Source organism: Salmo salar, chromosome 07 (genome assembly GCF_965601325.2).
Source record: "Salmo salar chromosome 07, fSalSal1, whole genome shotgun sequence".
In the NCBI taxonomy this organism is placed as follows: Eukaryota; Metazoa; Chordata; class Actinopteri; order Salmoniformes; family Salmonidae; genus Salmo; species Salmo salar.
In genome coordinates, this window is record NC_138297.1 from 50679949 (window position 1) to 50695000 (window position 15052).

The 15052-nt window shown below is 45.5% G+C and overlaps 1 protein-coding gene across 1 annotated transcript in view; it reads left to right on the forward strand.

Moving 5' to 3' along the window:
• Positions 1-61: 61 nt before the first annotated feature.
• LOC106609431 (FYVE, RhoGEF and PH domain-containing protein 6) overlaps positions 62-15052 on the forward strand; it is a 32823-nt gene continuing 17832 nt past the window's right edge. Inside the window, exons 1-4 of the mRNA XM_014208265.3 lie at positions 62-366; positions 5130-7446; positions 13554-13671; positions 15008-15052. The exon at positions 15008-15052 is cut by the window's right edge and continues 23 nt beyond it. Of these exons, the coding sequence (XP_014063740.2) occupies positions 357-366; positions 5130-7446; positions 13554-13671; positions 15008-15052 (2490 nt within the window). The 5' untranslated portion in view covers positions 62-356. The remainder of the gene's footprint in view (positions 367-5129; positions 7447-13553; positions 13672-15007) is intronic.

Consider the following 15052-nt stretch of genomic DNA (forward strand, 5'->3'; position numbering starts at 1 on the left):
TTCCCACAATCCCAATCGCTCACGCTTCCCCGTGAACCTCGGTGTTCGAGCAGTAGCGACAGGATCCTCCAGTGGTCACGCGTGGAAATGCAACGTCCTCAGCCGGGAGCAAGGGAAGGAAACAGAGAAGTGGACGAAACTCCAGAAAACTGGAAAAAAGGGGGACTAGAGGAAACAGTTTATTCACGTTTCAGTCGGTGATATAAGCGACATTTTGTTTCTTTTTGTGTTGTTTACCTGGTGTTCTTTGAGACTGACTGACAATGGCGCCTAAAAAAGAAAATTCACGAAATTCCGTGCCATCCCATTGAAAGCAAGTTTACTCATGGAGTAAAGAAAGGAGCACGTCGGGAGTCATGAGCACAGGTTTGTTTCCTGGATGGCTAAGTAGTTGCATTTTTATCGACAAAGCACTTTATTTGAGTGCGTTTGAGGTTAAGAGTTTTACCAAGTAAATCCAGAAAAGCAAAAACATTTAAGTTATGTTACTTTTGCAGAAACATATCTCAGCTTTTCCAGGTTATTACGTTGTAATGACTGTTTTTCATAATGATAACGTTACCTCTCCGAAGACGTAGTGGCAAAGATGAGCAGTTTTCACCCGCTCATGATTTAGGTTCCCCAGGTTATTACGTTGTAATGACTGTTTTTCATAATGATAACGTTACCTCTCCGAAGGCGTAGTAGTGGCAAAGATGAGCAGTTTTCACCCGCTCATGATTTAGGGAGAACAGTCATTCTGGTTAGAATACTCCAACAAGAGTACATGCAACACAATTGATGCATCAGTCAAATGTGAAGAGAGAAATAGAGTGTGTGTATGAGAGGGCAGATACATTCAGCTCCTTTGTGTAACATCTGTCCTGTTTTGATACAGTGAGATGCGCAATTGATTTTTTTCAAACTTTCAAACTTGGTTATGTAACTTAAAGCAGCGATTGTCAAACACTAAACCGACGACTTTTCAATACGTTGAGGCAAAGGGGATTTGGCACTGAAGTTTACAGATTTTTTCCATGAGTAGCTAGAGGGTCATTCAGGCTTCCGCTTCTCGTGGTGTAGCACTCGCCCGGTCAGTCAGTAGCCCTGATCCAGCCCAGTCGAGCAGAAAACGAGGCCATATCCTTTTGGCCATCTCATTATGGATAGCATATAGGACGCACATATTTCACAACACACGCACACACAGCCAACTTCAGAATCAGTCAGTGGAATGAAATCGTTCAGGTCGTACTCAGCAAAAGATTCGATAACATTTTGAACCAGAGTGAACAGACTAGGACAAGGAGGACGCATGCAGCGAGGTGACACGGGATTCTACTTGGGTTGGTGCCATTGAAGCTGAGAACAAATTTTCTCCACCGAAAATAAACAAGCCAGAAATCTCCAGTCAACCCAATGGTTCTCCCACAATTCACAGAACCTAAGGTCTGAAAAAACAGAAACGTTAATAGCTAAATACCAAGCTAGAAGACTGTTCGGTGATTCCTCACCAAACTAGAACAAAATAAAATATATACGACGATTTGCGGGATTTTCACGAAATGTAATCCATATAATTGTTGACGTATATTTGACATTTGTATAATTGAGAAAAAATTAATTGAAGTTGGAATATTTGTGACTTTTTGTCCTTAGCCAAAATGTATTTTTTCCACCTTATCCTTTAAGACTCCATAATGTTTCATCTGTAGGTGCAATTTAGCAAAAGTTGGTGTCATATGAAGCTTTACGGCTTGCTCTGTAATATTAGTAGTCTTTTGATTTCAATAACACATTTCTTACATACAGTACCAATCAAAAGTTTGGACACACCTACTCATTCCAGGGTTTTCTTTATTTTTTACTATTTTCTACATTGTAGAATAATAGTGAAGACATCAAAACTATGAAATAACACATATGGAATCATATAATAATCAAAAATGTGTTAAACAAATTCTTCAAAGTAGCCACAGCTTTGCACACTCTTGGCATTCTCTCAACCAGCTTCATGAGGTAGTCACCTGGAATGCATTTAAATTAACAGGTGTGCCTTGTTAAAAGTTAATTTGTGGAATTTCTTTCCTTCTTAATGCGTTTGAGCCAATCAGTTGTGTTGTGACAAGGTAGGGGTGGTATACAGAAGATCCCTATTTGGTAAAAGACCAAGTCCATATTATGGCAAGAACAGCTCAAATAAGCAAAGAGAAACTACAGTCCATCGTTACTTTAACGCATGAAGGTCAATCCGGAAAATTTCAAAAACTTTGAAAGTTTCTTCAAGTGCAGTCGCAAAAACCATCAAGCGATATGATGAAACTGGCTCTCATGAGGACTGCCAAAGGAATGGAAGACCCAGAGTTACCTCTGCTGCAGAGGATAAGTTCATTAGAGGTAACTGCACCTCAGATCGCAGCCCAAATAAATGCTTCACAGAGTTCAAGTAACAGACACATCTCAACATCAACTGTTCAGATGAGACTGTATGAATCAGGCCTTCATGGTCAAATTTTTGCAAAGAAACCACTATGAAAGGACACCAATAATAAGAAGAGACTTGCTTGGGCCAAGAAACACGAGCAATGAACATTAGACAGGTGGAAATCTGTCCTTTGGTCTGATGAGTCCAAGTGTTAAATCCAACTGCCGTGTCTTTGTGAGACGCAGAGTAGGTGAACGCTTTGATCTCCGCATGTGTGGTTCCCACCGTGAAGCATGGAGGAGGTGTGATGGTGTTGGGGTGCTTTGCTGGTGACACTGTCAGTGATTTATTTTGAGTTCAAGGCACACTTAACCAGCATGGCTACCACAGCATTCTGCAGCGATATGCCATCCCATCTGGTTTGGGCTTAATGGGACTATAATTAGTTTTTCAACAGGACTATGACCCAAAACACACCTCCAGGCTGTGTAAAGGCTATTTGACCAAGGAGAGTGATGGAATACTGCATCAGATGACCTAGCCTCCACAATCACCCAACCTCAACCCAATTGAGATGGTTTTGGATGAGTTGGACCTCAGAGTGAAGGAAAAGCAGCCAACAAGTGCTCAGCATATGTGGGAACTCCTTCAAGAATGTTGAAAAAGCATTCCTCATGAAGCTGGTTGAGAGAATGCCAAGAGCGTGCAAATCTGTCATCAAGGCAAAGGGTGGCTACTTTGAAGAATCTCAAATATAAAATATATCTTGATTTGTTTAACACTTTTTTGGTTGCTACATGATTCCATATGTGTTATTTCATAGTTTTGATGTCTTCACTATTATTCTACAATGTAGAAATAAAGAAAAACCCTTGAATGAGTAGGTGTTTTCATACTTTTGACTGGTACTGTACATTTATAAATATAGAAAAATTAAACATTAATTTAGAAAATTTACACTTGATTTGGCAAATGTTTCAATATAACATAATATACTTTACCTGCATATCAAAGTTCCAGAATAGGATCTCTGCTACTTTTAGAGTTATGCAGAATTATCCAATTTGTAAGCATTACCAACAGAGTGAATGTGAAAATGGATTCAAAATGGTCACCCTCTGTGATTTGCAAGATTTGCAATGATACAAGTAAAGGGAGGGCTGTAATTGGTTACATTGCCTACTAAGCCAATTTCTCTGTATAAAATGGGCCATAAGTATAAAACTAGCAGAGAATATTATGTTCAACAATATATTGAAAAATGTGCCAAATCAAACATTGTATATTTTCAATATTCATGTTTATATTTTGCAATATTCATAAATGTATGTAAGAAATGTGTTATTAAAATCAAAATACTATTCATATCACAGAGCAAGTGGTAAAGCTTCATATGACACAAACTTTTACTTTGTAGCATCTACAGATGAAACCCTATGGAGTCTTAAAGGAGGCCTGGGTAAGGCCAAAATGTCTTCAATTAATTATTTACCTATTATGTTTTAAGATACAAATGCCAAATATATGTCAATAAAACTTCCTCCAAAGGACCCTTCTATGAATGACATTTTGTGGAGAGAAAAAAAATCTGGATGTTATTTGTTCTAGTTTGGTGAGGAATCCTCCTTTATGGAGAGCTGCCTGTAAAGCTTCTCTGCAACCTCAAGAGGATTTGCAGTAGCCAGGCTCTTTCCTCACTTTTAATCGGCGACTGATTTAGGATATAATCCAGGTGTGTGCACTTTCTGGGAAATCAATGGCCTAATTCATCTGATCTATTACGTAGGCCTGCTAGGACAAAAACAAAGTAAGACAGTAAGACAGCTGCCCTCAGTGACTTGTGCATCCATATATTAGGGAATCAGTGGATTAACTGTATATTAAGAGAACTCTTGGCAATGCCATAGATTATCATGTATGTAACATTTGTCTACCACTGATGATTCCTAACACCTTAGGAGGAGAGGTGTGGTGCTGTAGTGTTTCATAACCATCATGAGGATCGTCATTCTTCACCTGATATTGAAGGACCTTCAATGCAGGAACGAGTGTCTCATATTCAATGCAGAGGTCTGTATTCATAATCCAGTTATCCATGTGGTGCAGGCTCAACCTGCCACGGGCGTGTGTGGTGCCCGCTTAGAGACACATTCACACAGTAACTGCATTACCGTCAAAGTGTTTTATTTGAGGGAGATGTGATGTCGCTTAGGTTCTAGTTAGTTTTTTTTAGATTTTTCAGCTTTTCTCTACAGACAGAACACAGTGAACCATTACGGTTGACTGTTTTGGTCAGGCACGTGATTGGATATATGAGTACAGGAATCATTTGGTTCTTTCATTCCTTCACTTTCTGACCATTTGCGCCCAACCTTCCTTAGTGAGCTAAAAATCCCATTGACCTCCAGGGGTTGATCCTCTGACCCTTGCCCTGTCCCCTCTTACCCCACGAGGTGTCTCTGTGCTGCTGCTGGCTGGTTGGTATGTGTCGATGAGGTGGTGGGGGGGTTCAAGGGATATCCAGGGCAGTGCATGCATTACAGCAGGGCAGTGGAATGTGCTCTGTTTTGCTTTTTGCCTCCTGTTTGTGCCTTTAAGCAGCCATAAAGGTTAAAGGGTCACTTCTTTCTTTGCCTCCTGTGACGTGTGTGTTTTTAGCAGCCCCCCTCCCCAGCATTATCTAATGTCTATTCCTCACTCTTCCTCTTTCTCTAATTCTCTACAGGTGTGAAGAAGCCGCCAGTGGCTCCCAAACCCAAACTCGCCCCCTCGGTGAAGCTCTCGCCTCCTCCCATCGCTCCCAAACCTGATCTTCTCCTCTCCCAGCCTTCCCAACCCTCCCCCCTTTTTACCCAACCCTCCCTTGCCGCGCTAAAGAGAGCCAAACCTGCTGTGGCGCCCAAACCATGCCTCTCCAAACCCTCCGCCCCTCCAGCCCCGGCTTCTCCCCCACCCCCCAGACCCAGAGCATCCCAAACCCCATCCCAGGAGTGCAGCGGGGCTGGGGACGACAGCCTCTCCTTCCTCAACTCCAGAAACGGGATCCTGTCGCAGCCCATCCTGCGCGACTCGGACTACATCATTCCTACGTGCTCCTGTGGACTCCAGGACTGCTCCCAATGCAAACGACTAGGAAACGGGAACGTTACAGAGGTCGGGAGCGATACGCTCAGCTCCTGGCCAAACGGGAATGCCACGGAAAGCACTGGAACGCTGGTAGCCAATCGGCCATGTAAAACAGAGAACGGAGACAGTAAGAAGAGCGGAGGAGTGACCAACACCCTCCATCTCAGGCTCAAGGACAAACCCCAGAGACAGGAGGGGCAGAGGGATGGAGAGGGGAGCAGGGATGAGGAGAAGCTTCAGGGGAACAAAGAGGAGAGACCGAGGAACCAGAAAGGACAGGAGGGTCAGCAGTATCAGACTGGGTCAGGGGACCAGTCATGTAATGTTCCTGAGGTGGCAGAGACACTTACACAGACTGAGACTAAAGCTTCTAATGCAGAACAGACATACACTGACAGCTGTAATATAGACAGCAATGAGACCGACACCATTCCCACTCCCCTCATCCTCCCACTGGAAGTCTCCCCTATTCGCACCCCCCCACAGACAGTCCCCCCCACCCGCACCCCCTCTCAGATAGTTCCACCCACCCGCACCCCCCCACACATTTTACCCCCCACCCTCGCCCCCTCCCAGGTGGACAGTGAGCCTGACAGCACCCCCTCCCACACAGACAATAGTACACAGTGTTCCAGAATACCCAGGCTACCCACTGACCTCTCGGTCCCTGCCGCCCCCAGTAAGCCCCTGCCCGTGCCGCTGCCACGTAAGCCCCGTAAGCCAGCCTTGGTAAGGCAGGACGGCCTGGAGGCCAGCACCCATGAGGGGGAGACAAAGAACCGCACACAGGGGGGAGAGGTGGGGGAGACTGAGGGGAGTGGGGGGAGATGTCTCACCTCAGAGAAGGAAGAAAACACCCAGGGAGTGTATGACAGTCCCTCACCCTCCCAGGACCCTGAAGTTGAAGAGGAGCCTCACCCTGTGCCTCCACCTAGACAGAAGTCCCTCTCCCCCCGCCTCCACAGAGCCCTCCACTGTCCCCCCTCCCTCAACCGAAACACCTCCCACTCTCTGCACTTGCTCTCTCAGCCTGAGCTTAACGCTCTGACCTCAGAGAGAAGAGGAGGAGGAGGGGAGGAAGAGGAGGAGAAGGAAGAAGCAGTTGAGGACGGGTACGGAGACTTTGAGCGCTACCCCATCACCCGGAGCCTGCCCAAACAGATCAAGCTCAGCTGCCGCCCGCCCCCTGTCGGCATGACAATGAAGGCCAGCTCGGCGGAAGAGGGGGGGTCACCCAGGGCCCCGCCCAGGAAGCCCCAGAGACACAGCCTGCCAGCGGGTGCCACCCCGTCCATCACCCCCCCTCCACCCCCTCCGCACCACGCCAACACCCCCATGAGGGAACTGCCTGCCACCCCACAGGAGAAACCAGCCTGGCGCTTCCCAAGGTCCTTCTTCAGCAGGCAGAGCTCCTCCAGACACAGCAGCGGCGGCCGAGGGGCCCCCCAGGGGAAAGCAGCTCTGCTGGGGGGGAAACAGAGGGCCCAGTCCTTCTCCTCGGCTGACCTGCTGGCCCGCGCCGACGGCACCAAGAGGAGCCTTTCCTTCCGGAAGCTTCTGGAGCTGCGGTTGTCTGTCAGGATGTTGCCACGGTTACTGGCCAGAAGCGGCGAGTCTCTGGATTGTACCAGCGTGGAGCCGGACGGACGGACGGGGATGGTGGACCAGTCCGACGGCAGCGCGGAGGTGTCTGGCGGGGATGGAGAGGGGTCGGTGGAGTATGAAAATGTTCCTCTGTATGAGGAGATACCGGAGTACATGAACCTGCCTTTCCTCAGCGCACGGCTGGGCTGGCCACTCACACACAGTCTGGACCCAAGCACACACAGACACAGTGACTCAGACGTCTACGAGGTGCAGGATCCATACGAGAGCCACTGCGACTATAAGCGACCCCATTCCATTGACTATGAGAGGTACAGCATGTGTGTCACAGTGTTTGTTTGTGCGCGTGTGTGTGGTGTGTGTGTGCGACTGTGCGTGTGAGTGGGAATTCTTTCTTCCTCTGTCTACACACACAGAGGCTCTGGGTCAGGTTTCAACAGAGTGTGTGTCATTTTGTTGTCTGATTGCATAGTGCCTCTCGTGTGTCATGGGCGACTTAGATTTCAACGAATCCAGAGTTACAGAGCTGATCAAAATCCTTTGGTCATTAGTTGTCTACAGTAAATAACTCAGTTATTACATCATGATACTTATTGTACCACGACAGTCATAGATGTGTCACTTTTAATGAGCTTTAATGAGATTTCCTTGGAAGAGAGACTCGAGCAATTTACAGTAAATGTTTTGATTTTGAACCTAGAACAATGCCAAGGGTGTGTGTACTGTGTTTAGTGGTTTCTATTGTGTGTGTGTGTGTGTGTGTGTGTGTGTGTGTGTGTGTGTGTGTGTGTGTGTGTGTGTGTGTGTGTGTGTGTGTGTGTGTGTCACAGTGAGACTCAAAGTATTTTAGTTTTTAGGACAGTGCCCAGATTGTGCTTGTGTGAGAGTTAGTTTTCACTTTACAGTCTTGGTCCCACTTTGGTGCTAAAACTATGCATTTACATGGTGGTAAGACCATGTCAGGTACAATGTAACTACATTGCGTGTACTATACCCATTGTTACATTGTATTTACAACGTAGACCAACATGCTGTGTTTGTGTGAGCGTTAGCATTAGCAGGCTGTGCTTGTACGAGTGTGAGAGCTAGCTTCAGTGTTAACCATCCAGGCTGTGAATAGAGCATTGATGTGCAGCAGGTTGGACTGTTTTCCTGTGGGTTATTTTCAGTGGCCAGAGCAGGAAACGTCTGAAAATCGCAGAAACGCCACACTGCACTCTGAACAGGGAAAATAAACCTCCAGCCTCTCTCCTTCTCCCTCCCCCCCACTCTCTTGCTCTCGCTTTCTCATCTGTCCCTGTCCCATATCTCTCCCTTTCCCTTTCTGCCGTCTCTCTCCCATATTCTCAGTGAACCCCTTTTTGAATGACTCAACGTAATTTTATATTTTGCTACTGTATTGGACGCTAAAATATTTGTCTGTGTGGATGAGTGAATGGACACGGTCCTTGCTAACAAGAGTCAGGCCTCCCAACTTGGTTTGCACATTTTTGGGAATATTCAGAGGTGGAAACCTTCCATGGGAATTAACAGAAATATGGGAATTCATGGAAACATATGCAAATTAATATAATACCACTTAAATGTAGATGTTTTTTGCATTGGATATATTTACCATATCATATGGAGACAGAAACATAAACCTTTTACCTTATAAGTAGACATAATTGCAAATGATGAAATCCTTCCATTAGAAAAAAATGTAATTAAAATGTAGTTACGAATTCAAGTTTAATTAAATGAGTTGACTCTTCACATGGGATGATTTCACTGAACAACAAAAGAAAGGGAATATTGAATGATCCCCAATGATTCATCGCATCTCCCAAAAACGTTTAACATACATCTGTGAAATGATAGTCTAGAAACTAAAGCTTTGGTTGTCTTCCTCTCAGGCTTCCATGTCTTTTCCCTGGAGCTCCTCAATGCCCACCTCTTGAACATCAGACTGAGGCCTCATCTTCACTGTCACTTTCCAACCTTGTTGAGGATGGCTTGTTGTCAGGCTGAAAAAGCCTCAAATTCGCCCGGATGGCCACCAATTTTTCATCCCTTGATTGGTCAGCCTGTTGCGTGCTTTGGTGTGTGTGTTTCCAAACAAGGACCAGTTGCGCCTTGAAGCGGCTGATGTTGGTGGGATTTGGAGGATGATGGAGACAACAGGGGAAAGAGCCTCAGATCCACAAAGTTCCTTCCACCAGGCGGCTGATGAGATATGTTGGCACGACCGCCATATTGCATCTCCATCCCAAAGCCCTTGCTTGGAAGTGTACTTCGCCAGACTGCCAAGAACCTTGCCCTCATCCAGGCCAAGGTGGCGAGACATGGTAGTGATGACACCATAGGCCTTGTTGATCTCTGCACCAGACAGGATGCTCTTGGGGTTCAACATGTACGCTGCGGCGTGTATGGGCTTCAGGCAGAAGTCTTCAAGCTTTTTGATGCATTTCAGAACTGCAGTTTCCTCTGCTTGGAGCAACAGTGAAATGGGCAGGGCAGTATGGATCTCTTCTCTTACATCTGCAAGCAGAGTCTGAACATCAGACAGGATGGCATCGTCTCCCTCAATCCGTGCAATGGCTACTGCTATAGGTTTCAGGAGTTTCCGGCTGCTTACCACCCTCTCCCAAAATACATCATCCAGGAGGATCCTCTTGATGGGGCTGTCCATATCGGCAGGCTGTCTTGGAGACTCCTTCCCCTCGAGGAGACTGTCAAACATGATGACAACACCACCCCAACAGGTGTTGCTGGGCAGCTTCAATGTGATGCTCTTATTCTTCTCACTTTGCTAGGTGAGGTAGATTGCTGCTATAACTTGATGACCCTTCACATACCTAACCGTTTCCTTGGCTCTCTTGTAGAGTGTATCCATTGTTTTCAGTGCCATGGTGTCCTTGAGGAGCAGATTCAATGCATGAGCAGCACAGCCAATGGGTGTGATGTAAGGGTAGGACTCCTCCACTTTAGACCAATCAGCCTTCATATTCACAGCATTGTCTGTCACCAGTGCAAATACCTTCTGTGGTCCAAGGTCATTGATGACTGCCTTCAGCTCATCTGCAATGTAGAGACCGATGTGTCTGTGCTCTTGTAGAATACTGGTTGAGGGGTGGAGATGATGTAGTTAATTATTCCTTGCCCATGAACATTCGACCACCCATCAGAGATGATTGCAATACAGTCTGCTTTCTCTATGATTTACCTGACCTTCACTTGAACTCTGTTGAACTCTGCATCCAGCAAATGAGTAGGAAAAGCATGTCTGGTTGGAGGGGTGTATGCTGGGCGAAGAACATTTAGAAATCTCTTCCAATACACATTGCCTGTGAGCATCAGAGGTGAACCAGTTGCATACACAGCTCGAGCAAGACATTCATCGGCATTTCTCGGACTGCGTTCCTCCATTGAGTCAAAAAACTTCTGATTCCAGGAGGACCATGAGCTGTTGCTATCGATAAGGTGTCTGATTCATCATTTTCACCTCAAATAGAAGTAGAGGGACTTTTGTCAGAGGTTGCTTGTTGTGAGCGCTGAGGGAACTTTATGCACTTGGCCAGATGATTCTGCATCTTTGTTGCATTCTTCACATATGATTGGCACAGTATTTGCAGTGAAATGTATCCACACATCAGATAGTGCCCGTGGCATTTTCCTGTAAAGATTAGAAAAAAAATAAAACAAACAAATACAGATAGTTAAGCAGTTAGATTAAACAACTCCTTTGTAAGATGTTTTAAAGTGAAACATGTATGGGAACAGGTGAATTAACGCTCTTCAGTTAGCAGGCTCAAGCAAGCTAAACCCCACATGGTAGCAAAAACTAACTAGCAGAAATTGTTAACAAGTTATAAATTATTTAAACACACTTTTCTGTAGGCTACTATTTACTAGTTAACAAAAAATCATGTATGTCATATAAAATATATTCACCCCACCCAGTATTGTAATAAAAACTTACCAGAAAGCATGTAGTCTTTGGCTCAGACAGTGGGGTGGTGTGGGCTCAATAGCATTTCATTAGTGTGAAAGATCTTTAGAATCAGCTGTACATGTGATGGAAGAATGCACGGTGCATGCAGAGTGTCACGTTCGTCGTAAGGATGGGACCAAGGCGCAGCGGGAATGTGAATACTCATCTTCTTTATTTAGAAGAAAACCAAAATAAACACTTAATACAAAACAATGATGAAAAAACAGTCCTGTGAGGCACACACCTACACTTGGAACAACTACCCACAAAAACCCATGAAAAAAACACCCCTACTAAATAGGACCTTCAATTAGAGGCAACGAGGAACAGCTGCCTCCAATTGAAGGTCAACCCAATAAACTAAACATAGAAATAGAAAAACTAGAACGAACATAGAAATATACTAACATAAAACATTAACCAAAAAACCCCGAAACACATAAAACAAACACCCCCTGCCACGCCCTGTGTAACGGTCATCGTAGGAAGTGGACCAAGGCGCAGCGGGTTGAGTGCTCATTTTAACTTTTAATAAAGAACACTAAAAATACAAAACAAGAAACCACACGAACACACAGTAATGCACAAACAACCTCCCACAATTCCCATGACAAACACACCCCTATACATAGGACCTTCAATCAGAGACAACGAGGAACAGCTGCCTCCAATTGAAGGCCCAATCCCAATTAACTAAACATAGAAATAGACAGACTAGACTGAACATAGAAATACACTAACATAGAACATAGACCAAAACCCCAGAATACTCTAAACAAACACCCCTCTACATAAACACACACTCCGAACCACATAAAACAAATACCCCCCTGCCACGTCCTGACCAAACTATAATAACAAATAACCCCTTTTCTGGTCAGAACGTGACACCCTGACCAAACTACAATAACAAACAACCCCTTTTACTGGTCAGGACGTGACACAGAGGGTTGCAATTCCATTGAACTGGGAATAGTTTAACCAAAATATGCCACAAGACCTAGAATTGCCTTATGTGTATCCCACACAAAAAAGGTTCACTGTTGTAAGCTGACTTTTTTTGATGAATTTAAGCAAAATTCCCGTGCTTAACTTTCCATGGAAAATGCTCTGAAATTTACCGGATGTTTCCGGCCCTTTGCAACCCTACTCCCAACTCACTGTAATCACATCCTCATTCAAGTGTTCTTGTGTGTGTGTTTACCTCATATATCAAAAGGCAGTTCTGTGTGTGCAGTTGTGTGTGTGAAGTGCACGTGCGTGCTCAAACCAGTATTTTGTTAAGCCACTCTGGGGCCATGAGATAAAGGCATGTCAATCGGATTACTGGACAAGTATAAAGAAGGGCAGGTGAAGGGAAATATTCGACTCAGGAGTTCAGCAGTAAAGAGCCGTATGCAACAGTTCCACATATATCTAGCTGCCCAGATCTGGTACTCCAGTTGGATAATATTAGTGTTTATCTTTCACTGTGTGATTTTTGCCCCTGTTTATGTGTGTTTCATAATTTGAAAGATGCTTGCATTTGTGTGCTTGCAAGCATGTGTGTATGTGTGTGCCGTTGTGGTTGTTTGAAAGAGTGTGTATGTGTGTCGTGAATCTGTAGTATTTCCCAAGCATCTCAGCCTGCTTAGTTTATGTAACTAGCCTCAGGCAGTAAACAAGAGGCGCTCTGTGCCTGACCCAGTGTGCAGGAAGGCCTGTCTATGGAGTGAGAATGGAAATCAAAGAGAGAGTGAAAGAATGGGAGGAAAGAGAGAGTGAAAGAATGGGAGGAAAGAGAGAGTGAAAGAATGGGAGAAAAGAGAGAGTGAAAGAATGGGAGAAAAGAGGAAAAGATGGGGGTAGGGAACAGAAACAGGGTATAGAGGGAAGAAGGAGAGACAAGAGGCGAGGGAAAGAGGGGTAGCTGAGAGAGAGAGGGAAGGGGACAGACAAAGTCATCAAAATAAAGAGAGTGACAGTATCTTATGAGCCCTCCAGATTAGAAAGTAGACAGTACTTTGGGTTTGTTTGGTTTAAAATCCAGCGGTGATAACATCTCCTGGAAAGGCTGTGAAGCCAAGATGAAAACATTAGTGGCACAAACACATGTTGCTACTTGTGCCACTCAGCAGACAGACCTGTATCAGCTGACTGAAGAGCAGGCTGGTGCCCAGCTGCCAGCAGACAAGGCTGGCTGTGGAGTCTTCATGGCAACTATGTTTACCAGAGTACAGCTGTGGACAATGTATTGCCATCCGTGCTTCAGGCTGGTGATCATCCTAGTCCCATGGCTATAGAGACATGGTGCCAATTACTGTTCCCATAAAACATTAAAAAGTCCATTCAGAAGTGTGTGTACGTGGTATGCTTGCATATACATACTGTATGTATAAGCGCTCACAAACACGCTGATAACCATGAGGATAATCAGTTGACCGGGACTTCCTGTTTTGCCTGCAGGGGCTGGCATGGATTGGACGATGCTCACTCTGAGGAGGAAGTCCACAGCTCTGACGAGGATGACAACAGCTCCACCTCCAGCAAGGAGCACCTGGAGCTGTCAGAAGAAGACAGACAGGTAGCTATCGTTAACACACACACACACATCCTTATGTGGTTGTTATTAACTGGTGATGGTCACACCATCTGCAACACTGGCTCAGGAGGACGCGCTCGTACGCACACACCCCGATCCACAGTGGAGGTGGCGGCCTTGTCATTAAGGTTATGGTAGGGTTCTTTAGATGTGTTTGCTCTGGTAGGTCCTAGGCGTGAGTGATAACAGAGGGGATGTTACTGAGACAGAGTGAGGACAGTGATGACAGGTGGTATAACAGGAAGGATATTGGCAGGCGTAACACGAGTGATAACGACACTATCAGACAGGCGTCATAGAACCAAAATGGGTGCTGGGCACAGGGCTGTATGAAGGAAAGAATGGCAGGCGGGGGATGTCACACTGTCCCTGCGTGTGATGGAGCTGTCATTCTGTCTGGGGGGGGGTCAGACATAGAGGGTTTAGGGGGCAGGAATAACTCTGAAAATGGCTGATTGCTTTGTCCTGTCTGACCCTATTTATGATACTCTAAAGGTCTGTGTCTGTAACAGACACAAACACTAGCACACACACACACACACACACACACACAATTAGGAGCAGGAGGCCCCTTCAGTCACGCAAGGGCAAGGCCAATGTCCAAATTAAGACCGCCTCATTTCCACCCTAGACCACTCACTATCAGACTGAAAGAGGGAGAGGGAGAGTGTAGAGGACAGAGAAGATAGCTGAAGTGGATAGAGAGTAGCGAGGGGAAGAGACGTGTGAAACGGCAGCTCTGCTTTCGGACATAATCTCTGTCGGAGTGTCTGTTTAGAAACAGCAAATGGGCAGATTATTGTGCCTATGCATACTATAGCAGGATAGTCAGATGGTGGGCTGCAGTGACCTTGTAAGTGGAAGTATGTCTGTACCGTTTAGAATATGGCTAGCTAGCTTTTTTCACTACATTGACTGAATGCTGTGCTTTTGTCTGTCTGTCTGTCTGTCTGTCTGTCTGTCTGTCTGTCTGTCTGTCTGTCTGTCTGTCTGTCTGTCTGTCTGTCTTGTCTGTCTGTCTGTCTGTCTGTCTGTCTGTCTTGTCTTGTCTTGTCTTGTCTTGTCTTGTCTGTCTGTCTTGTCTGTCTGTCTTGTCTGTCTGTCTGTCTGTCTGTCTGTCTGTCTGTCTGTCTGTCTGTCTTGTCTGTCTGTCTGTCTTGTCTGTCTGTCTTGTCTGTCTGTCTGTCTGTCTTGTCTGTCTGTCTGTCTGTCTGTCTGTCTTGTCTGTCTGTCTGTCTGTCTGTCTGTCTGTCTGTCTGTCTGTCTGTCTTGTCTTGTCTTGTCTTGTCTTGTCTTGTCTGTCTGTCTGTCTGTCCAGCAGGAGGACGAGGTGAAGAGGAAAAAGGTGGTGCATATCGCCCAG